Source organism: Hyaena hyaena, unplaced genomic scaffold (genome assembly GCF_003009895.1).
Source record: "Hyaena hyaena isolate Hyena2069 unplaced genomic scaffold, ASM300989v1 scaffold_121, whole genome shotgun sequence".
Taxonomy (NCBI): Eukaryota; Metazoa; Chordata; class Mammalia; order Carnivora; family Hyaenidae; genus Hyaena; species Hyaena hyaena.
Window position 1 is genome coordinate 2,542,137 of NW_024080753.1, and position 23,178 is coordinate 2,565,314.

General features: G+C 57.1%; 1 protein-coding gene across 9 annotated transcripts in view; it reads right to left on the reverse strand.

Annotated features, from left to right (window-relative positions):
- The window catches only part of XYLB (xylulokinase), a 52,001-nt gene that overhangs the window by 25,471 nt on the left and 3,352 nt on the right, over positions 1–23,178 (reverse strand). For 6 of the 9 annotated variants that reach the window (XM_039237221.1, XM_039237224.1, XM_039237219.1 and 3 more), the window contains exons 3-10: positions 14,882–14,951; positions 13,147–13,227; positions 9,987–10,124; positions 9,267–9,395; positions 8,694–8,759; positions 7,409–7,481; positions 5,647–5,765; positions 2,046–2,127 (exon numbers count right to left, since the gene is read on the reverse strand). In XM_039237221.1, the coding sequence (XP_039093152.1) occupies positions 2,046–2,127; positions 5,647–5,765; positions 7,409–7,481; positions 8,694–8,759; positions 9,267–9,395; positions 9,987–10,124; positions 13,147–13,227; positions 14,882–14,893 (700 nt within the window). In that variant the 5' untranslated portion in view covers positions 14,894–14,951. Of the gene's footprint in view, positions 1–2,045; positions 2,128–5,646; positions 5,766–7,408; positions 7,482–8,693; positions 8,760–9,266; positions 9,396–9,986; positions 10,125–13,146; positions 13,228–14,881; positions 14,952–23,178 lie in introns of those variants that run through there. The other 3 variants (XM_039237225.1, XM_039237217.1, XM_039237222.1) reach the window with 3 other exon arrangements.

The window sequence follows — 23,178 nt, forward strand, 5'->3', positions numbered from 1 at the left end:
CCTCTGACCTGTCCGAAGGGGACAAGGGACAGGACAGTGTCCCAAAACGCCACAAGCCTCCACCGTAAGGGACTGGGGAAGTAGGTGTGGGCCGACTGGACCGTAGGCAACCGTTAAAGTGACGCTGCACGGAAATCCCGCCCAGGTGAGTTAGAACATGTTTCCCTGTGCGCAGAGAGCAAGCTGGGAGGGCCACCATCAAGACTGTAACCGCCGGTGTCTCTGGGTTAAGGGACTGTGGATGATCTCTGCATCCTTCCTTTGGTTTGTCAGTATTGAAAACGTGTTTCCCGCGGCGAAGAGGCTTCCCTTGCACGAAAGAGCAAAGCCTCCATGAGCCTGTCTGCTTGTGGCCCTCGCAGCAGCAGCAGACCGGGGGTCAGACTTCGCGAGGACCCGACTGAGGGCCACCTGCCTGGGGTCTCCAACATGCAGCCTGAAACCGGGGTCCCGGGGGAAGGACCGGAAGCTGCTGCTTTGTCTCTCCTGCTCACACATGCCCCCTCCAGGGCTTCAAAGGCCCATTCCTCCCCTTGACATTCTTCTAGCTGATGAAGGAGGTTCGAGAACGTACACTGCCTCACGAGGCTCCGTGAGGTTATTTCCGTTCGGGGAGGCAAACCTCCCAACTGTCAGGGCTGACGGGACTGGGCCCCGGGGCCCCTGGGACCCTGCGCAGCAGCACACGCACACTGGGGCTCCACGCCTCGCCCCGCGGGGGTCCGGCCGCTGTCCACCAGCCGCCGCCTCCCCTTCCCGGTTGGACTGGGGTCACGGGATCCGTCCTCCAAAGCCTCCGTGTGGTTCCGTGCTTTGAGAACGCGGCCGCGCACGATGGCCCACAGAAGCCGCTCAGGGCCAGGAAGGGCTGGCTCCTGGGACCCCCCGACACCAGAGCCACGCTGTCCCGGGAGGGAGGGGTCGCAGCGAGGACACCGGAGCTGCCGCCTCAGCGGCAGAGACCAAGGCCGGGGGCTCGCTGGGGACGCGTGCGGCGCTGGCTGCAGGGACAGCAGCTTACGCGTCTCCCTCATCCCAACACACAGACGCTGCGGAGAGCGCGGAGGCCGATGGCGTAACCACGCGTGTTACGAATGAACGTCAACAGGGCCATCGGCTACACGCCTAGACAGACGCGCCTCCACGTATCGGGACGCTCACGTCCCGCGAGTCCACACAGCAACAGGAGGCGACGGGGCGTGGAAAGCGCAAGGAGGCTGCGGCCTGGAAACACCAGGAAACAGAGGTGTTGCCGAGGAGGGCGAAGCAGGACAGAGCGCGCACGCTCCGACACGGGGAGGTCGGCCCTCGGGGCCGCAGCCCAGGCCCCCGGCCACCACGGGGCACCCGCTTCCTGAGAGCAGGAGCCCCGGACGGGTCAGCGCGGGGCTGCCGGACAGGCTGCAGGGCGCTCAGTCACACCTGCGTCTCGGACCAACGCGCTTCCGGACGTACTTTGCTGAAAGGTGGTTTGCGGCTAGTGGAGTACAAGCGCCGGGTGGGACGCGCTCACACCCACTGTCATCGGTGGTCCCTCTGGCTCACGCGGGGCGCCGCACCTGCGCCTGTGTCTACCCGGCGATCCCAGTTCGGGGCTCGAGAGGAAAAGGGCTGCAGGGGGGCGGGGCTGCAGGGCAGCATCTGGTGGTACAGGGTCACCACCGGCCTCTCATCAGAGACCTGATGACCCCTCCAGAGCGGCTGGGGGAGGGGAAGGTGTTTGGATGAGGAGTGATTCGTGCCCATAGATCAAATGATGGGGAGGAGCCCCAAACCATGTCCCGGAGGAAGGCAGGAGGAACGGAGAGGTTTAGCTTGGAACAGAAAAGGCAGTTAGTTGCAGGGGTGGGGGGTGGAGGGGACAGGACTCCCTTCTCTAACCACTGATCAGTTCTCACCTGGGGGTGGGGGGGGGGCATCAGTGGCTCCAGAAGACAGAGTCAGAGCCAAGGAGGGGCAGGGAGGAAGGAGAGGCTGGGCTGACTGACGTGCTCCAGTGGACCGAGTCAGGCTACCCGGAAAGTGCCATCTTCCGAGGTACTCACCTGGGTTGTCCCCAGTAAAGGCCACCACTTTGCACCCTGGGGGAAATCCGTAGCGCTGGACGTAGTAGGGACAAACGGCTCCCTGAGGAGGAGAGGCAAGCGTGTCCTGTTCAGGCAAGCCCCCCTGGTCACGGCCGTCCAAACCTCGGGTCGCAGGGATGCTGTGAGCCCCAGGTCCCTGGGCCGCACGCGCGTCGCTCCTGCTGCAAACCAGGGCTGTCCCTCCCGTTCACAAAAAGCCAGAGGAGCCCAGCGCAGGCTTGGAACCGCAAGTATCAGGTCATCCCACCGCTGTGAACACCGCTGCATTTTGAGAGGCAGCTCGAGTAAATCGATCCCCGACCTGTACTTTTTCTGTAAGCTCCAAATTCTGGTACAGCATTAATGGTAACTAAACAACGAGTGGAAAGACACCATGCCTTACACACTCGCTCCATCAGTCCGGATATCTAAGAATAATCAGACACGCGGGGCGCCTGGGGGGCTCAGTCAGCTAAGCGTCCGACTTCGGCTCAGGTCACAATCTCACGGTTCCAGAGTCCGAGCCCCACGTCGGGCTCTGTGCTGACTGCCTCTGATCCTCTCTATCCCTCTCTTGCGGCCCCTCCCCTACTTGCACACACACTCTATCAAAATAAACATTGAAAAAAAAGAATAATCAAACATGCAAATGCAGAGGTCAACCTTCTAAAGAAAATAAACCAGAAAACGGCAGTGCAGAGGGGGGAGCTCCCCTGGGAAGCACGGCCCCCAGGCTCCCCCAAGGGCTGTGAGACCAGATAGCGGGGACACCCTCTGGACAGACCCACAGCCTTCAGGAAACAGCTACAAAAGAGAAACTTTTTTTCCCCTTTCCCTGGCTTTATGTTAGTTCCAAAAGCTTAAAATAAATGATAGGTTTTCCTGGGGGTCTAGAAAGAACATTTTGCTCCTTCTAGCAAAACTTCAGATTAACATCGGAATAAGCCGACTCCTGGGAGAGAAATGTCTTCCTGGGCAGACCCCAGGAAACGAGAGGGGAAGGGGGAGGGGCGAGAGGGCACCCACGGGCACGCTGTCAAGCTGTCGCCACCGTGGGCAGCGTCTGTGTGTAAAGGGCCGGGGGGTGTCCGCCCGGGGACGGCACGAGGAGCAGACCCCCCGCGGCCCCGCCGGGAAAGGGTGTCCCATGGGAGGCTGACTCCCTGACCTCGGGTTTGCAAAGCACAAGCTCGGAGCCTCAGAAGCGCAGGGCGGAAAGGGCGGGAAACGAGACCCAGCCGGTGCCAGGTGACGCTGGCCGGACACACGGGTTAGGAGGCGGCGAGGCGGGGTGGGGGACTGTCCGGCACGTCTGTCCGGGGACAGCCGCCCGCAGCAAAGGCAAAAGCCGTCTGGTCACTACCTTCCCAGAGGGAGGCTGGGAGCCCGGGGCCCCCGTCCCCCCGTGCGGGGGTGCGCACGGCACAGGCGAAAACGCGCTTTCCCGAATCGCGTCTCTTCCGTTCCTCCAGCTGCTCGCGCTCCCTCTTGGAGGCGTGTGCTCCCCGCACGAGGCAAACAGGGCCTGTGGCCGAGGACAAAACACCGGCCTCTGACACAAAGCCAGGAGCCCGCTGGGCACACCGACCCAGAGGCTGCTGCTTCCTGCCGCCTTCCTTACGCCTGCCTCCGCACTCTGTCCCCTTCCAAGGCGGGGGGCACCCCTCCCTAAGCCCTGCGCCTCGGTGCTAACCTCACAGAAGTGCTTCTGTGGCCGGGACTCTGATGGGGCAGCACGAGTGGGAGCCTGGTCCTCAAGGACCCCCCCCCTCCCCAGGCCTCAGGGACCCTCGCCTTCTAACCCACACCCTGCACCACCGGCTGTCCTGAATGTGTGCGATGCGCCCCGGGGGCCCCTGAGGGCGGGGCCCAGGGCTCCCTGTTCCATTCTCCCCACAGAACAGCCAAGAACCAGTCAGTGAACTTGGGGAACCCGAGGCAAGAACGCCAGGCAGCGAGGGTTCCGAATGGGGGTGTCAGGGTGTTGTGCTAACAGTTAAATGTCAATCACACCGTCTCGGTTTCTGCTATGGAATTGCGGGAGTTTTTGAGATGTTTTGGATACTAACTCCTTATCAGATATACAATTTAAAAAACTTTTTTTAACATTTATTTTTTGAGAGAAAGAGACAGAGCATGAGTGGGGGAGGGGCACGGGGGGTGGGGGGGACACAGAATCTGAAGCAGCTCCAGGCTCCGAGCTGTCAGCACAGAGCCCGACGCCGGGCTCGAACTCACCAACCACGAGATCATGACCTGAGCTGAGGTCGGACGCCTAACGACTGAGCCCCCAGGGGTGCCCAGGTATGTAATTTTTAAGTATTTTCTCCCATCCCATTGGTTGCCTTTTTGGCTTTTTTAAGTGTATTTATTTACTTTGAGAGAGAGAAAGAGAGAGAAAGTGCGCATAGGGGAGGGGCAGAGAGAGAGGGAGAGAGAGAATCCCAAGCAGGCTCTGGACCAACACAGGGGAGGGGCTCAAAATCACGAACTGAACTTTGAGATCGTGACCTTGGCCGAAACCAAGAGTCAGAGGCTGAACCGAGCAAGCCAGGAACCCGGCCTCTCTGTTTGGCCGATGCTTTTCCTTGCGCAGAAGTTTAGAAGTTTGACGTGGTCCCACTTGCTGCTTTCTTGCCTACGCACTCGGTATCAAATCCTAACAGTCATCACAACACCTGTTTCCTTCTAGGCGCCTCACGCTCTCAGGTCTTCCATTCGAGTCTGACCCCTGAGTGCATGTTTGTGTCTGGTGCGAGACTGGCCGGCTCCCTGCTTCCCACGAGGCTGCCCTGAGTGCTTTCCGCGCCGCCCCCGGGAACAAGTACTACCCCGAGCACCTGCAGCGCATCAGCTCGCTTCCGGGGCCCGGGGGGCTCAGCTGGCCCTGATCTCGTCCGTGGGCTCGTCGGCATCCGTGCTAACCACAGGGAGCTTGTTTGGGATTCACCCTCCCTCTCCGCCTCCCCCTCCCCTGCTTGAGCTCGCTCTCTCTCCCTCAGATAAATAAACGTTAAATGCATCGACTTCTTTATTCTGCACGTCAGTCTGACAGCACAGAAAGTATCACGATTCGCCTTCCTTCAGGAACGACAGAAATGGCGGGGAAACTGAGGCACAGGCTAAAGCCACAGAGCCGGGGAGTGGCACAGAGAGATTCCAGCCTGGGCGATCTGGCGCCGGGGACTCGCTCGGTCGGCTCGCCGGCGTTTCTTGGTGTTTCCCCCGCCCTCTGCCTCCCTCCGGCCTCGCAGGCGCTCCTGGCCCTGGAATTCCAACACCCTGTGTATTTTCTCCTAAAGTCTGCCGCCGCCCACAACTCACCCCTTCCACGTGCCTCCAACTCTGGTACGTTCCCAGGGGAGCCTCCCGAAGTCCCCACCCCAGGCCTCACCGCCGCGAGGCCGTCAGGCCCCTGCCCCTGAGCACCGGCCGAGGGCAAGGCTCCGCCCCGGCCACCCCCCGGCCGCCCCGCCCGCCCCCGCTGACCCCCGCCGACCCCGGCCGCCCGGCCGCCCCCCGCCCGCCCCCGCCGGCCCCGGCCGCCGCCCCGGCCGCCCCCCGCTCTGCGAGGACCTACCACGACGGAGCAGGACTGGACCGGTGAGCCGAGCTTCTCCTCCAGGCGAGGCGCGCAGGCGGCAAGGCAGACCCGCGACCACACTTTGTCCTGGATCTGCAACAAGTTCATCCCAGAACCTAAGGAACAGAGGAAGCAAGAAACAGGGACGTCTTTAAAAACGACCCTCCGGGAAAACGCACAAACGTGGCAGCCGGCCGAGCGCCGTCCCGCAGGCAACTCGCACTCGGGCCTCTCCCACCGGCGAGTACACCGCGTGCGAACGCAGGGTCGGCGGGGCCACCTCCTCCAGACAGTCCTCACGGGCTGGCGCTCCACCGTGAGCCCGGAAATCTGCGGCCCTGACAGCCGACGACACACAGACTGGGAACCGGTCTTCGTGTCCCCGTCCCCTGGGCTCATGGTGTCTGCTCGGAGGAGCCCTGGGCCGATGCGGGTCGCATATAACTTTTCGAGGGAAGCAGGGAGATCAACTCACGACGTGTGTCTGAAACCGCTCCCGAGGCTTCCCGGAGCCTGAGGACGGCAAGGGGGACGCAAGCAGCGCTCGGCGGAGGCGGGGGGGGTCTTCCTTCTCCCCCGGGTCCAGGTGGAGGCCGACAGACGGGGGCGGGGACGCTGCCGGAGTCACACACCCAGGGGAGGAGGTCGGTCGGCGGGTAGTTAGGGGTGACCTCGCAGGCGGCCGAGGCTGAAGGGCGCGAGCCTCCGGACGGCCCCGGGAGGGGTGACGTGGGAACGGGGACGTGCGGCCCCCTCGAGCGCACACAGGCCATTCCAGGTTTACATTCCGCTGGTCTCACTGCTCCGTGCTGCCTTCTCCTCTCCAGATGGTGAGCGAGGCTGGGGGACCAGCTCTGTCTCCCCGAACACGGGGTAACGGCCGGCCCACGACAGCACTGGGACGCTCCAGACGGAGCCCCAGGAGGCTGTGGGCGCCCCACGACTCCACCAAAGCCGCGTTCACGGGGCCGGGCGCCTGCTCTGCAGCCTGGCCCCTCTTCTCCGGGCGGCCGGGCCTCACGTGGCAGCCTGTGCCCCCGCCTCCCTGCCTCGCTGGCATCACCAGCAGTTATTTCTGCCAAGGTTCTGAACTCCACAAGCGCTCGAGTTCCCCAAGAAACAACTCCTGGTGGGAGCTGGGCTCTGCGATGGCCACCGCCCCTCCCTGAGCCCGGCTGTTCACGCCTTGCGGGGTCCCCGTCTTCCTGCACCTGGGTAGGTCTGTGCGACCCGGAGCGTGGGTCAGAAGTGGCAGTATGTCACCCCCAAGACGGAGGCGTAAGAGATTCTGCAGCCTCTGCTTGGCCGCACTCCCCTCCCTCCTCGCTGGGGCGGGGACCCAGCCACAGCCTCGTGAGTGGTCCTACGGGAGGCGCCCGGGGAGAGGAACAGAGGCCTCAAACCGGTTATGTCTAGAGCCCTGGAAGTGGGTCCCCCGGCCCCAGTCAAGCCTTTACAGGACTGGCTGCGGTGGCCAGCCGGAACGCCCGCATCCATCAGAGCTCGTGGGCCATGCGAGCCAGCTGAGCGGCTGCCCGATGAGGGACCTGCGGAAATTCTGTGCGACATCAACACCCGTGGCCTCAGCTGCTACGCACCGGGGCGTCCGTTCCACAGCAAAAGGTAACTAATGTGCTCCCTTCTTGGCAACAGGTGACAGGGCTAACGGACTGGCACCCAGCCGGGCGGGTGGGGCTCGTGCTGCCCACAGCCCCACACGCCCACACCCAGCAGAGGCCCCAGCGCCCTGAAGGCTTACCGTCACTGCAGTCGATAGGGGAGTACGACCCAAGGAATAGGGAGGCCGCAAAGCTACTGACCAAAGAAATTCTCTGCAAAAGGAAGAAACAGCGAGCTAGGACTCATTTCCATAAGCCACCAAACCTTCTGGTGCACAGAACACGAGAGTTTTCAACTGAGGAGGGAAGTGGCACCTTTGGGCAAGGTGCCCGGTAATGGCAGTGACTGACTTTCCAGGACCCTGGAGCGTGAGCATCCGGAACACCAAGGCCCTGGGGCAGCACCTGGCTCTGCAGTTTCTGTCCGGCCAGAAAACTGTCAAGTCCGACAAAGCAGAAAAGCCACGGGAAGTGGCTCTTCCACCCGCCATCCAGGAAGGACGGGGCCCGACCGCCGTCGTCCGTGCCTGTGGTCCTTACGCGCAAGTCACAGGGCCTTTCTATCTACGGCCACAGGACTCAGATCCAACGAAGACACTCTCGGGGTTCAGAGCAGCGTAAGTGAGACAGGCCTGCAGCAGCTGGGGGGCTGCGAGTGGATTTCATGCTTCCACAGCAGAATCATGGGTCTTGGCGCATGCAGAGAATGCCAGCACCGCCTGTCCCCCCTCAGGCCACCTCTGTTCCACACACAGAATTTGGAGAGGGTTTTACATCTCAGCCCTTCCGCCCCCTCCCCAAAATCTACACGGCAGGTGCTGCAGAGTAATCTGGAACCTTGAGTCCTTCAATGATAAACCGAGGCTGTTAGCTTCCAAGATGAAAAAAGCACTTAGGTCGAACACGGGCTGATCGTTTTCTAACTATTCAGAGACGAAAATCACTAGCCAAGGCGTCAGGCTACTGCTCAGGCGGCACTAAGTGCCAGCTCTCAGCAAGTGTGCGTCAAGGAGTGGCTCGGGGTCCCCGGGACACAGGCCCTGGTTTCCGCGTTTCCAGAGACAACACTGAGTCCACACCAGCCAAGGGCCGGCAGCCACCGACATGCAGGGAGCAGAGAAGACAGAGCCCGAAGGGCACCTCGATCTGCTACTCGGGGCCCGAGGAAGACACCAGTCCCCACGGCTCCCACCCTGCCCTGCCCTCTGACCCTGGGGTCAGGAGAGGCCCTGACTTCTCTTTCCCAAGACTCCGTTCTGTCCTCCTCTCTGGACACATCTGGACAGTGAGAAATAAGCAAAACTGAACACATCATTTTCAGTGTCTGCGAATCGACGCTTTGGGCCACCGCACACGAGATGTACTTACACTAAAGGTAAAGGGAATTCAAGTGTGAGTGAAATCAAACAGGGGCGTGGAACCAACCTCCGAGCGTGAGTAGGCCTCGGGGTGCTGCTGGTAAATCTTCGCGATTTGGTTTCCCGTGAATCGCTGTGGAAAGAGCGCAAATTCTTAAAACTCCGTGTCCTGTGTGGCCTGATGGCCTCGTGGGCACGGCATGTGCTGGGCCTTCGGAGATGCAAGTTCTCGGGCAGCCTCAGACCCAGAAACGTCCGCCGGGCACCCTTCAGGGATCAGCCCGGCCCCCCACCCCCAGGGGCACCTTCCCTGGGCATTTCCCCACCCCGTTCCTCCTGGGGCAAGGGCAGCGGGCACAGCGCCCACCGGAGCGGCGGGGCTCCCCTGGGGCACGTCCGCGCCTGCGTCCTCCCAGACGCCCGGGAGAAGGGGCCGGAAAGCTGGGGCCGGCCTTCCTCCCGGCCCGGCCCCGACCCCCGGGCTGATCCCCGGGCCTGATCCCCGGCCCCGATCCCCGACCCCCAGCCTGATCCCCGACCCCTGGCCCCATCCCAGACCCTGATCCCTGGCCCTGAGCCCCGACCCCAACCCCTGGCCCGGACCCCCAGCCCCCCCAAGCCTGTGGCAGGCGCGGCGCACCTCGTAGGCCCGGGAGCCGGTGAGGCGGCTGAGAGCCCGTGCGCCGCCCACGGCGGCCTCCAGCCGGCGGCACTGGGCTGCGGTGCTGGCGTCCATCCACACTGGGCTGTCGCGGACAGAGAAGCAGGCCTGGCGGGGCGAACCGAGGCAGGGCTGGACCGGCGCCCGCCGACTCTGGCGGCCACGCGGGTCATGGCGGCGGGCGGGCACCTCCTCCCTGCACGTGGCCGAGAAGACCACAGGCAAGGCCTTCCTGCACGAACCCTGGCCCGGCTCAGTGCGGTCTCTCCCGGGAAAGCTCAGGGCTGAAGGTTCTAAGAAGGTTCTAAGAAGGAAATCTGAGCACCGCAGGCAACACCCAGGGGAGGGGGGGGCAGGAACGGGAAAGGGCAGTGTCACAGGGGCATCTGAAGCCTGGACAGTGGAGCAGGCCGAGCCCGCCTTCCCAGCACTGGGAGGCTGCCTGCCCCCCTCCGGGAGACCCCCCCCCCAGGAAGGTCAGGACCGGAAGGGACCCTCGATGCTGGGACCCCATCCTCTGTTCAGACACCAGGGATACCCGCGGGGGGGCAGGGCAGTCCGTGTTCAAACCCCCATGGCCCCAGCCAAGCTCGACACCCTTGACCAGCACAACAGCCCCAGACTTCAGGGCCGGCAGGGGCCTGCGTCCTCCTCCCACCCTACGGAATGTTCTCAGACTCCGCAACGCGGCCACCGTACCTGCAGCTGCTTATGCAGCGGGAGGTCTGGCGACAGGCTTGTCAGCACCTGGCTGGCCCCTGCCTTCCAGTACACGCTTCCGTGTTGCTGGTGAGAGAGAAGCCAAGCACGTGTTCGCGGGCTACACGCCCTCACCTCCTGGAAACACAGAACGGCTCCCGAGCACACACACCGAAAGAACCGGGCTCCAAGCCTGCCCCTGCAGCCTGAGTCACAGAAGTCATCACCTCTGTGAGACTTGGTTTTCATTTCTAGAAAACGAGAACTCTGCCCTGTTCACCTCAAAACGTATAGGAAGGATCCAAGAAAGAACTACTGGTCTGGATTTTGGTACCTTTGTGAAGTTGCATTTAAACAGACTGCCTGTAACCATGAGACACTCTTGAATGCTGACAAAAACTGAGGACTGATGGATGTGGGGGGGAGGGGGGGATGGGCATGGAGGAGGGCACTTGTGGGGATGAGCACTGGGTGTTATGTGGAAACTAATTTGACAATAAACTATTTATAAAAAAAAAATACAGAGAGTAAACTGAGGGTTACTGCAGGGGTCTTAGGCAGGGTAAGGGCTAAATGGGTAATGGGCATTAGGGAGGGCACTTGTTGGGATGAGCACTGGGTGTCATATGTAAGTGATGAATCACTAAATTCTACTCCTGAAACCAAAAAAAAAAAAAAAACAGACTGCCTGTAATATTATCTGACATTCACGCAGCATTCACTTACCCATTCACTCATTCATTCAACCAACATTTATTGAGCACCTAGATCATGCCAGGCAGTGAGGCAGATGAACAGGATAGTACTGTCTCTATTCTCTTGATACTGGAGTGGAGTCAGGGAAAAAGACACGAGTTTACAATGATAAAACCCTACGGATGCCCAGCAGCAGAACGGGGGTGGGGGGGGTGGGGGGCATCTAACCAGCTGGGGGCGCTGCTGGGTAGGGGTGAACGTGACTGGTAGGCAAGGAGCTGAGTGGCGTGTGTGGGCGCCCCACGCAGTGCGCACAGGTGAGGTGGGCAGGTGTGTGGAATGATGGCATTCTTTTCATTAAAGTTTATTCATTTTGAGAGAGAGAGAGAGAGAGAGAGAGAGTGTGAGCAGGGGAGGGGCAGAAAGAGAGGGAGAGAGAGAGAATCCAAGCAGGCTCTGCACCGGCAGGCAGCACAGAGCCTGATGTAGGGCTCGAACCCATGATGGTGAGATTATGACCTGAGCCTAAGTTGGACGCTTAATCACAGAGCCACCCAGGCGTCCCGGAACGGTGTTGTTCTGAGCAGTGGGCGGGGTCTCAGGTGGGAGATGGGGGGACAGCCCGAGCCCCAGGGCCTTGACAGCCAGGCTCAGGGTCCTGGGGCTTACTGAGAGGTGTGGGAACTCTGGATTGGCAGGGGAGTGACATGGCCAGCGCTGACTCCCAGGGAGAGTCACGAGAAGGTATATGGGAGGCAAGGAGGCTGAAGCAGAGGCCCAGAGAAAAACCATACGTGTTCGGCCCGGGGAAAGAGAGACAAGACTGGAGAGGAGGTGGTAGATTCAAGAGTCATGTAACAAGTGAACGGGACACGGGGACCCCTTAGACATGGGGTCAAGGATGATGGGTGGGTTGTGGCCCCGGGGAAAGACAGAGCAGTGAGTTAGCACATTAGTTGGGATACCCGGCCATGGGGTCGGGGCGATGCCCAGGAGGGAGAGGGTGTCCCAGCCGGGGGTTTAGGTGAGAGAAGTGGATGAGATCACTCAGAGAAGTTGTTTAGTTTAACAAGGACAGGAGCCATAAATTCCTGTCCGGTTGGGGGCAGGAGAGAAGAGGTGGCTTTAGAAAAACCAGGAAGTGCTCTCTAATGAGGATGTGGAAACAGGCTATTCGGACATGGAGCAAAGTGATTCAGAGGGTAAGGCTCAACTTGGGTCTGGACTCCCCTCCCAGCAGCTGTGTGGCCGTCACCCCTCTGTGCCTCTGGGTTCCCGTATAAAGGCAATGATAATAAAAGCAGTAGCTTGGGGCACCTGGGTGGCTCAGTCAGTTGAGCGTCCAACTCTGGATTTCGGCTCAGGTCGTGCTCCCGTGGTTTATGAGCTCCAGCCCGGAGTCAGGCTCTGCGCTGACAGTGCAGAGCCCGCTTGGGATTCTCTCTCTGCCCCTCCCCACTCACGTGCACGCTCTCTCTCAAAGCTAAGTAAACTTTATTTTTTAAATTTATTTGTATATTTCTTACTTTTTAATGTCTATTTAGTTTTTTTTTTTTAATGTTTTATTTATTTCTGGGAGAGAGAGAGAGACAACGTGAGCAGGGGAGGGTCAGAGAGAGAGGGAGTCACAGACTCTGAAACAGGCTCCAGGCTCTGAGCTGGCAGTCAGCACAGAGCCCGACGCGGGGCTCGAACCCACGAACCGCGAGATCACGACCTGAGCGAAAGTCGGACGCTTAACCGACTAAGCCACCCAGGCGCCCCAATGTCTATTTAGTTTTGAAAGAGACAGCATGAGCAGGGGAAGGGCAGAGAGAGGGGGGGACAGAGGATCCAAAGCGGGCTCTGTGCTGACGGCAGGGAGCCCAGTGTGGGGCTCGAATTAACAAACTGTGAGATCAAATCACGACCTGAGTCGAAGTCAGACGCTTAACTGACTGAACCACCCAGGTGCCCCTTAAATTTTATATTATTTTAAATGTTTATTTATTTTTGAGAGAGAGAGACAGACAGAGCGTGAGTTGGGGAGGCACAGAGAGGGAGACCCAGAATCCGAAGCAGGCTCCGAGCCGTCAGCGCAGAGCCCGGACTCACAGATGGTGAGATGATGACTCGAGCCCAAGTTGGGGGCTCAACCGGCTGAGCCCCCCAGGCGCCCCTGGAAGTATAATTTCTAACTTTGCTTCTGATTCCAGGAAACAAGAAAGCCATTTTCGTGCTCCAGAAGCAGGCGTCGTAAACGCGCATCAAATGCTTCCTCCACCCAGCAGAGGCCCTGCATCGGGTTCTTCCTCACCCGTGTCCTGTTGTGAGGACCTCCAAGGCAGGAGAGCGGCAGGCGTCTCCTCCAGCCACGGCACGTGCGCGGTGGCTCTCGAGAACAAGCCCTCCCCTCCCTGGGGAGCCCCCCCACCCCCCACCCCACGGTCGCCCGCCCGCCGCACAGAGGCTGCTCCAGACGAACCTGGCCGGCCCCGGACAGGGCGAGGACCTGAGAGAAGTCAAAGCCTGAGGACTTCATCCGCTCCAAGATGATGTCCAAAGCCTGGAAGACAAGAGCCCGCCGTGGCTGCCCCGGGACACTGGGCCAGGCTCACCCGCCAGCCTCAACATCGGGACGGGAGTGCTGCGTCGCACGGAGCTGAAAACGGGCTGACGGCCCGGGACACGTGAGCACCGGAACTAATTCAAGTTGGGATTGGCTGAATAAAAGGTGCAGTAGGGTAAAAATAGTTTAAATAGAAGGGGTCAGAAACCCCCGGTCCTCAAATTCTGCTTCTCCGGCTGTGACGTCCATGCACTCGTGAAGGGCCAAATCAAGGTGGGTTATGTCGTGGTTTCTTTAATCTGCATTTTCAACCCCCAGGACCAGTGGGGTGACTTCACTGCGACAGGGAAGCGAAGGGCAAGGCAGACGGCCCCGCGAGAGTGGGGAGAGGCTGCAGCTGCCCGAGTCCAGGCGCACCAGGCCGGAAGGAGCAGGTAGCGACGGTGGCCATATGACCCGGTCCCCACTCCACCCTCCACCGTCTGGGTGCGAAGTCCTTTCCTGCCAGACCCCAAGTGGGGGACAGACGGTGCTGCCCAGCAGAGCCCGACACTTACCCTGAGATCTCAGGGCAGGATTAGAGATTCACCCCGGGCTGTGTTTCCCTTGAGGACAGACCAGCCCCTGGGGCTTTGACCCAACTCCACCATCCCCCCTGTGGCCACCAACTTGGCCCCTGGCCAAACCCCAGGGGGGCACCCTGGGAACGGGGAGTGCAGTCCTGAGGGGCTGCTCACCATCAGAAATCACGCGGCCCCACCCCCAGCCTGGCTCTCCATCCACTGCTCGGCACCCCAGGTTAACGCCTTAACCTGTCAGAAGCCCCTGACATTATCAGTGGGACCTCTAGACACCGACTCTTGCTGTCGCCCCCACCACCCTTGGGCCGGCTCAGCCCCACGCGTACACGCGGCCGGCCGGGCTGGTGGAAATCTGCCCTTTGCCCCAGTCCTCCAGCATGAGTCAGGGTCAAGCTGATAAAAACTTTTTAAAACTCACGCTGATTATCTTAACGGAAAGAATTTTGTACAAGGGATTACTTGCTTAAACAGGCGCGGGAGGCCTGACCAAGCTGTGGCGGACGCGTGAAGCGCTGCCTCTGGCGGCTCCCGGTCGGTCGTAGGCTCCCTGACCCTAAGCCCAGCCCGCTCACACTGGTCCGTGCCGGCCACACGCCCGGTCCTGGCTTCGCGGGTCGCCCATACTGGGCTGCAGCCACCTTCCTCCCTTTGGTCCTGAGCAGGCAGGCCTGCCTTGGGGTCCTTCAGAACCTGACTGGTGGGGTCACGAGCCACCGTTCGGGGGGCCCCTGCTTCGAGAGCTGAGGCGTCTGGGGGCTGAGCACGGAGACACCAGTGGCGTGTCTGGGTCTCGGGGGGCGAGGGAGGCCACAGGGCCTGCCTGCAGCGTGTCTGGCAAAGGTGTGGGCAGGCGGCATTCTGAAGATGGTCACTGATGGGCGGGACTCGCAGGCACCCCGCACCAGACCCGCACGTCCTGGGCGCCCTCCCGGCTCAGGACCGACACGGGTTGAGGACGCGTCTGGACTTGGGAGCCACGCAGACCCCGTCTCCCAGTGAGGACCTGGACTCAGCAAGTCCGCCAGTGAGCCTGGCTGGGGACAGGAGAGGGCCAGGGACGGGGTGCTTACCTGGACCCACATCAGGACCGGAGAGGTCACGGTCAGCCCGTCCTCGTGAACGTGAACGCCACCCTGAGTCCTACAAGGAGACGAGGCAGGGTGCTGGGCAGAGCCCCAGGCAGGGGCCCAGCGCGGGCAGACCCCAGACCCCTCCAGGGAAGAAGAAATGCCCTTTCCCCAGCCTCGATGGGAACTCTACGCTGAACGAGACTGAGCAAGGCTGGCAAGGTGGAAAGAGAAATCCTGGAAATTGCTCAGTGGTGACAATTCTCAGAAAACACCGGCAAAAGCAAGCCTTCTCAAGACGAGGGGCTCGCCCTGGAAGCAGGCATGGCGTCACTGGGCGCTGTGGCCATAGAGGAGCCAGGAGGCGCAGGGCTGGATCAGAACCCCCAAGCCCACTGGGTTCGGCGAGGCAGAGGGGCTGCGAAAGGGGACGGATGTAGACGGTCTATGTCCTGACTTCCTGGTACTTTCACAGCTATGGGCCTGCGCTACCAACATGCATGGAATGAGACACTTTAATGGATGCCCGTTGTTTGTACACAAGTTATACTCAAAAACACTGATATTTTTTAAAAGATGCTATCAGGGAAAAAAGTGAAAAACAGTAGCAAACTTTCCCATAGACAAAAGGGGCGTCCGGGCGGCTCAGTCGGTCAAGGGCCCTACTCCTGAGGACGACTCGGGTCATGACCTCATGCTTGGGATTCTCTCTCTCCCTGTTGCTGCCCCTCACTCACTCCTCTTCTCTGACTCTCTCTCAAAATAAATAAATAAACTTAAAAAAAAAAAAAGGAAACTTGTCAAAAAATATCACACATTACATAAACTCATTTATAAGGAATGTTCAGAATAGGCCAACCCCTGGCAGCAGAGTGGACTGGCCGCAGGAAGAGAAGCAGCAGGGACTGCTGGTGGCTACAGCGTTTCCTTGTGAGGCGATGAAAATGTCCTAAAATTAAAGCGGAGACTGTTACATAGTACTGTGGATATACTGAAAACCACGGAACTGTACGTTTCATTTATTTTATTTTTTTTTAAGTAGGCTCCACGCCCAGCACGGAGCCCAATGCAGAGCTTGAACTCACGATTCTGAGTCGGATGCTTAACCGACTGAGCCCCCCAGGCGCCCCTGTTTTATTTCATTTTAAAGGTAATGTATTTTACGGGCACCTGGGCGGCTCAGTCGGTTAAGGGTCCGATTTTGGCTCGGGTCAGGATCTCACGGTTCGTGAGTTCAAGCCCCTTGTCGGGCTCTGTGCTGACAGCTCAGAGCCTGGAGCTGCTTCAGAGTCTGTGTCTCCCTCTCTCTCTGCTCGTCCCAGCTCTCACTCTCTGTCTCTCTCAAAAATGAATAAACATTTTAAAAGATAAACAAAGTTAATGTATTTTATTTTGAGGGGAGCAGCGGAGCCTGCCGAGGGGCTCGAGCTCTCGAGCCAATGAGATGATGACCTAAGCCAAAATTGAGAGTTGGACACTTAACCGACTGAGCCACCCAGGAGCCCCTGATTGTACATTTCAAGAAGAGTGAATTTTTTGGTATGTGAATTCTATCTCAAGAGCTTTGCTTTTGTTTTCTTTAGGATATGACGAGGGATGCCCTGTATTAGTTAAGGAGAAAACAACATTTCCACGGCTCGACACAGCTGAAGTCTGTCTCTCCCTCACGAGATGGAGAATCAGTGGTGTGACAGGGACGAGGAATGGCGAGCGGGGGGCTCGGTTCCCTGCGATTACCAGGGACCCGGGAAGATGACGGCAAGTCTCGTCTTCCAACTGGCGTGCAAGGCTGCCCGGGACACTCGCATCGAGCCCCCGACCCGCGGAAGAAGCAGGCAGAGGACCGCGGCAGGGACGGTCTGGGCCCTGCAGTCAGCCCGTTCACCTTCTCCCGTGCTCTGCTGGCTGGGACTCAGGTCACCCGGCCGGGCCTAAGTGCCAGGAAGCCAGGAGTGTGCCCAGGAGGAGGGGGGAAGTAAGTGTGCTCCTTGCTGGTCAGTCTTTGCTACCAAATTCCTCACGTGCATCAGGAAAAAGATAGGACAGTTAGAAGTAAGTTACAATGAACTTCATGTACCAGGCGGTTTTGCCTTTTACAAACCACTTCACAACTAAGTGATTCGAAACTACCAAGTTCATTTAGCTCACAATCCTGTCGGTCATGGGCAGGGCTCGGCGGGCTCCCCCCTGCATCTGGGGTCAGCTGTGAGTGGCTGGGGGCTCTGTATCTGTGAGTGGCTGGCGGCCACTGCTCTTAGCTGGGATATGGGTGCAATTCGGCCACGTGTCTCTCATTCTCCGGCTGGCTGGCCCGGGCTGAGGCTGGGTTCCAAGAATGGGCGCAGAACTCCGCAAGGCAAGGCCCTCTGGAGACTTAGGTTTAGAACTAAGTCTACGCACAATGTTACTTCCTTCACATTCTCTGTTGGTTAAGATCATCAGGTCAGCAAAGTCTTGACTGAAGGAGCTACAAAGTCACAGTGCAAAGGGCCTGGCTACAGGGAGGGGTGGGGAATGATGGTCCTTTCTGCAATACATCCCAATGTGCACAACCCATATGTGAAATATATTAAAACACGTGATGTAGGGGTGCCTTGGTGGGTCAATGGGTTGGGCATCTGATTTGGGCTCGGGTTCATGATCTTGTAGTTTGTGGGTTTGAGCCCCACGTCGGGCTCTGCACGGAGTGCAGAGTCTGCTTGGGATTCTCTCGCCCTCTCTCTCTGCTCCTCCCCCATTTGTTCTCTATAAATGAATAATAAATAAAAGATAATATACGTTAAATATTCAAAAGAAGCCCTGAACAAATAGACAAAACATGTGCTTAGACAGGAAGACTCCATCTCATAAAGTTGTCAGTTCTGTGAAAATTAACTTATAAATGTAATATGATCTCAATAAAAATATTAACAATTTTGCTTTCTGGAATCTTAAAAGCTGATTCTATTTTTTTTTTAAATTTTTTTAATGTTTTATTTATTTCTAGGAGAGAGAGAGACAGCGTGAGCAGGGGAGGGTCAGAGAGAGAGGGAGACACAAACTCTGAAACAGACTCCAGGCTCTGAGCTGGCAGTCAGCACAGAGCCCGACGCGGGGTTCGAACCCNCTCCAGGCTCTGAGCTGGCTGTCAGCACAGAGCCCGACGCGGGGTTCGAACCCACGAACCGCGAGATCATGACCTAAGCGAAAGTCGGATGCTTAACCGACTAAGCCACCCAGGTGCCCCTTAAAAGCTGATTCTAAAGTACATTATCAAAAAAGAACAAGAGGTGCGCCTGAGGGGCTCAGTCGGTTGAGCGTCCAACTCTTGATTTCAGCTCAGGTCATGATCCCAGGGTCGTGGGATTGAGCCCCATGTTGGGCTCTGTGCTGAGCATGAAGCCTGCTTAAGATTCTTTCTCTCTCTCAATCTAAAATTAAGGGGAAAAAATAACAAGAACGAATGGCCATGGGAACTGACAATGAAAACCAACAAATCGGGGACCCACAATTCTAGACAATCATGCTGTAAAGCTAGAATAACTAAAACAGCATGTTACTGGCTCATGAACAGACCCACCAATCAATGGACCAAAAGAAAACACCCAGAAAAAGATGTAAACACCCGCAGAAATTAGCATGTAGAGATGGCATCTCAAATTGGTGAGGTACAGACAGACTTCTAAAAAAATGGAGTCAAAACTGGAGAGTCACTGGGGAAGAGCTGAGGCTGGATATAAATGTCATCCCACGCACCCAGATAAACTCCGAATACTTTTATACAAGGAAACCGAAATCTGAGAAGAACCAGAAGAGAACAATGGTGAATTCCTTCACAGTGTTGGAATGAGGAAGGCCTCTGAAACTCTGACTCAAAATCCAGAAGCGACAGGAAAAGAGAAGTGGCGGCACAGGAAACAGAAGCCGCTGTGTGGCCACCAACCATCCACGGATCCAAACAAACAAAAATCTGAGAAATCTATTTGCAATTCATTTAACCACCAAGAGATCATCCCTCTAAGATCTGAGCTCCTAGAGATAATCAATGCGTCAGAAAAATGGGCAAAGGTCATGAAAATCGACTTCACAGAAAAAAAAATTCAAGTAGCCCTTCAGCCTATGAGAAGACGCCCACCTTCGTTCGGAAGAGAGATGCAAAGTGAAGCCACAGAGCCGGGCCACTTGCACCTCTCTGACTGGCACAGAACTAAGACCCTTAACACCCACGAGCACCGCGGGGCTGTGGAGACGGGCTCGCAGGCACTGCTGGGGTGTCACAGTACAGTCCCGCTGGGAGGCGATCTGGCCACATCTGCCAAAACCTTACGTCTCTTTGCTCTTTGATCCGGCAAACTATTTCCAAACGGTTACCCGGCAGATACCCGGCACGGGTCTGTGATGCCGCACGCAAGGTAACTCACCCCCTCCTTTTTCACTGCAAACAACCCGAGCTGCTTCACTTCATCTACACAGCGGGATACTACGCATCCTAGAAAAAAGGACATGGAAGCCCCACGTACTGTCGTGGAACCACAGCCAAATTGTTGTGAAATGAATACAGGAAAGTGCAGAGTGGCACGCACGGTACTTTTTTATGTGGAAGCAAAGAGATAACAAAAATACTCACATCTGCTTATATTTTGGTATAAAACACTGGAAAGATACACAAAAAACCATGAAAGTCGTCCGTCGGGGAGGGCAGGAGGGAAGTGAGATTGCAGGATTATTAAGACTTTTCACTACTCGCCTTTTGTTTCTGCATTAAACACCTGTGTTAAAGCACGCACTCTGGACAAGGGTTTGCCAGGGTAAAACCTGCCGTACAAGCTGACCATCCGTGCGTATCTCATTTCCAAGACAAACAGAAGCTTAGGTTGACTCCAAGACTGGATGAGAGTTTCACAGCCTCTTGATTTATCATAATAAAAAACCGGAAACATCCAGATACCCCTCGTCACATGAATGGGTCACCCAACTGTGGTCCGTTCGTACCACTGAATACTACTGAGCAGTACAAAGGACAAACTATTGGGGCGCCTGGGGGCTCAGTCGGTTAAGCAGGTCATGAGCTCGCAGTCCATGAGCTACAGCCCCACGTGAGGCTCTGCGCAGACGGCACGGAGCCTGCCTGGGAGGCTCTCTCTCCCCCTCTCTGTGCCTCCTGCACGCCACGCATGTGCTGTCTCAAATAAATAAATAATCTTAAAAAAAAAAAAAAAAAAGGAAAAGGAAGGGGCACCCGTGTGGCTCAGTCAGTTGAGTGTCTGATTTCGGCTCAGGTCATGATCTCACAGTTTGTGGGTTTGAGCCCCGCGTCGGGCTCTGTGCTGACAGCTCAGAGCCTGGAACCTGCTTCACATTCTGTGTCTCCCTCTCTCTGCCCCTCCCCCACTCACTCTCTGTCTCACAAAAATAAATAAACATTAAAAAAATGTAACTGGATAAAAAAAACCAATACTGTATTTTGGGTATGGATAGCTTTTCTTTTTTTCTAATGGAGAGGAATGATTGACTCATTGAGTTGAAGAGAGAGTGAGGGAGAATTTAAAAATTTTAAAGAATAGAAATCAAATGATTCATGTTCTCATACCGTAACATGGGGCTGAAGTAAAAATCCAGAACAGAAAGACAGCCGGAAGGTCTGGAGATGAAGTAACAGCTTCTAAATAACACACGAATCAAAGAAGCCTCAAGAAAAAGTAAAAAAATATTTTGAACCAAATAAAAATGAAGATATAACATCAAAGTCTGTGGAGAACAGAACTAGCAGTACTTAGAGGGGAATTTATAGCATTAAGTGCAAATATGTAGAAAAGAAGAGCTAAAATTAGAACTCTAAGCTTCTACTTCAGGACACTGGAGAAAGAAAAGCAACGTAAGCTTAAAGCACGAGGAAGAAACACTAAAAAATGGCAGCTCCGATCAGTGAAAAATGAAAAGAGGACAACAGTAAAGAAAAATCAACAAAACCAAAAGCTGACTTTTCAAAAAGATCATTAAAGGGGCGCCTGGGGGGCTCAGTCGGTTGAGCGTCCAACTTCGGCTCAGGTCGTGATCTCGCGGCTCGTGGGCTCGAGCCCCGCGTCGGGCTCTGTGCTGACAGCTCAGAGCCTGGAGCTGCTTCGTATTCTGTGTCTCCCTCTCTCTCTGACCCTCTCCTGTTCATGCTGTCTCTCTCTCTCTTTCAAAACTGAATAAAACATTAAAAATTTTAAAAGAAACGATAAATCAAAAAGATCATTAACGTGATACCCTCTAGCCAGGCTAAGCAAGACAGAGGAGAGAAGACACAAATGATCAACTCGGAGTGACAGAAGGGCCGTGATTACTGACCCCAGAGACATCAAAGGAAAAGAAAAGAATATGATGAAGAACTCACAAATTTTACAGCTTAGATGAAATGGCCCAATCCCCTAAAGGACACAAGCCACCAAACTCACACGCACCGGGCCTGCAGTGAGAGAAAGTAATACAAATGCAAGACGGCTTCGAGCCTCAGCTCCAAGTGCGCACGTCGGCTGAGGGAAGGTGCCAACGCGGTGCGGTCAGCAGCCTGTGGGCACAAAGGGCCAGCAGAGAAGTGAGATCTTTTTCTTTCGTGTTTATTTATTTTGAGAGAGAGGGAGGGAGGGGAGAGGGAGAGAGTCCCAAGCATGTCCACACCGCCAGCGCCAGCTCAGAGTCGGACACTTAACGGACTGAGCCCCCCAGGCTCCCCTAAAGAGTTTATTGTTAAGTCCTCTCTACCCCTAGTGCGGGGCCCGGACTCACAACCCTGAGATCAAGAGCTACCCGCTCACCAGCGAAGCCAGCCAGGCGCCCTAAACAGCTGCGGAGGGGCGCCTGCGTGGCTCAGCTGGTTAAGCACCCAACTTTGATTTTGGCTCAGGGCATCATCTCACGGGTTCGCGTCCCACCCTCCCTTCCACCGCGCCGACAGGGAGGGACCTGCTTGGGGTTCTGTGTCTCCCTCCCTCTTGGCCCCTCCCCAGTGTGCATGCGTGCACGGTCTCTCTCTCTCTCTCAAAATATATAAACCTTAAAAAATAAGAAAGCATAAAACAGCCATGGGGGGTCATCTCCATCAGGACCTCTCAGAGCCACCTCGGAACCAACAAGTCCACGGCAGTTATGGACTGAATCGTGCCCCCCAAATTCCTGTGTTGAAGCCCTAACCCCTAGTACCTCGGAGCACGGCTGTGTTTGGAGAAGGAGCCTGGAAAAAGGCGATTAACCTACAGTGAAATCTTTGGGGCACCCCTAATCCTGCATGGCTGGCGTCCTTACAGAAGTAGACAGGGACACAAGCAGCCAGGACACACGGATGGCCGTGTGACAGCAGGACGGCAGCCACCTGCAAAGCAAGGGGAGAGGCTCAGAGACCCTAACGCTGCCAGCACCTCGACCTCAGACTTCCAGGCTCTGGAACTGAAGGAAAGCGAATTTCCGGTGTTTAAGGTCCTCCTTGTTCTCCCCCAAATCAATTCTCTTCCGCGGTCTACCCTCCATCCAGAAGGCCAGCCCGAAACCTCGCCCCCACGCGTCACAGTCAACCTCGCGCCCCCGGCTCCGTCAACTTTACCACGCGGCTCTCCTCCACGGCACCGCCCTTCCCACCAGAAGACCCTGAAAGCCCTCAGTGGTCTCCCAACATGCACTCTGACCAACCCCCAAAAGACCCGGGTCTTTGCAGAACACAAACACAGCCATGCCGCGCCTCGCGCCATCCGCACGGCCCCTGGGTGGCTGTCCATAGCTTTCAGGGCAAAGGCAAAGTGTGCCAAGGTTTGTGTGCTGGGCGCCCCCCCCCCAGCCACGCCCTCTTCAAGTCCCTGAACAAGCAGGGCTCTTTCTTGCTACAGGGACTTTGCACACTCCGTTCCTTCTGCCTGGAATGCGGGCTCCCTTCCACCACCTGGACCTTGGCTCAAGCACTACTTCCTTAGGGGCCCTTCCTGACCAACCCCCCTCCGAGTCGGGGTCACATTCCTACAAAGTACACATTTGGAGAAGTACGTTCCTTTCCTTTAATAGTGTTCTCGGAATTTACAACCAAATACTCTCTTGTGAGATCCTTCGATTGAGATCAGTCTCCCCCACTCTCCGGGAAGCTCTGGGAGAGGGCGCCCCGTCTCTGGTTCCCCATCCGATCTCAGTACCCAGCACCGTGCCTGCTTCTTACTAAGACTTTGTTACAAGGTCAATGACTAAGTCACTGGCCGTTGGCCATTCAACCTCCAGCTGCGAATTCCAACCCTCTACAGACAGGGTCAACCTTCCTGGCCACCAGCCCCAGCCCCCGGCGGGGGGGGGGGGGGGGG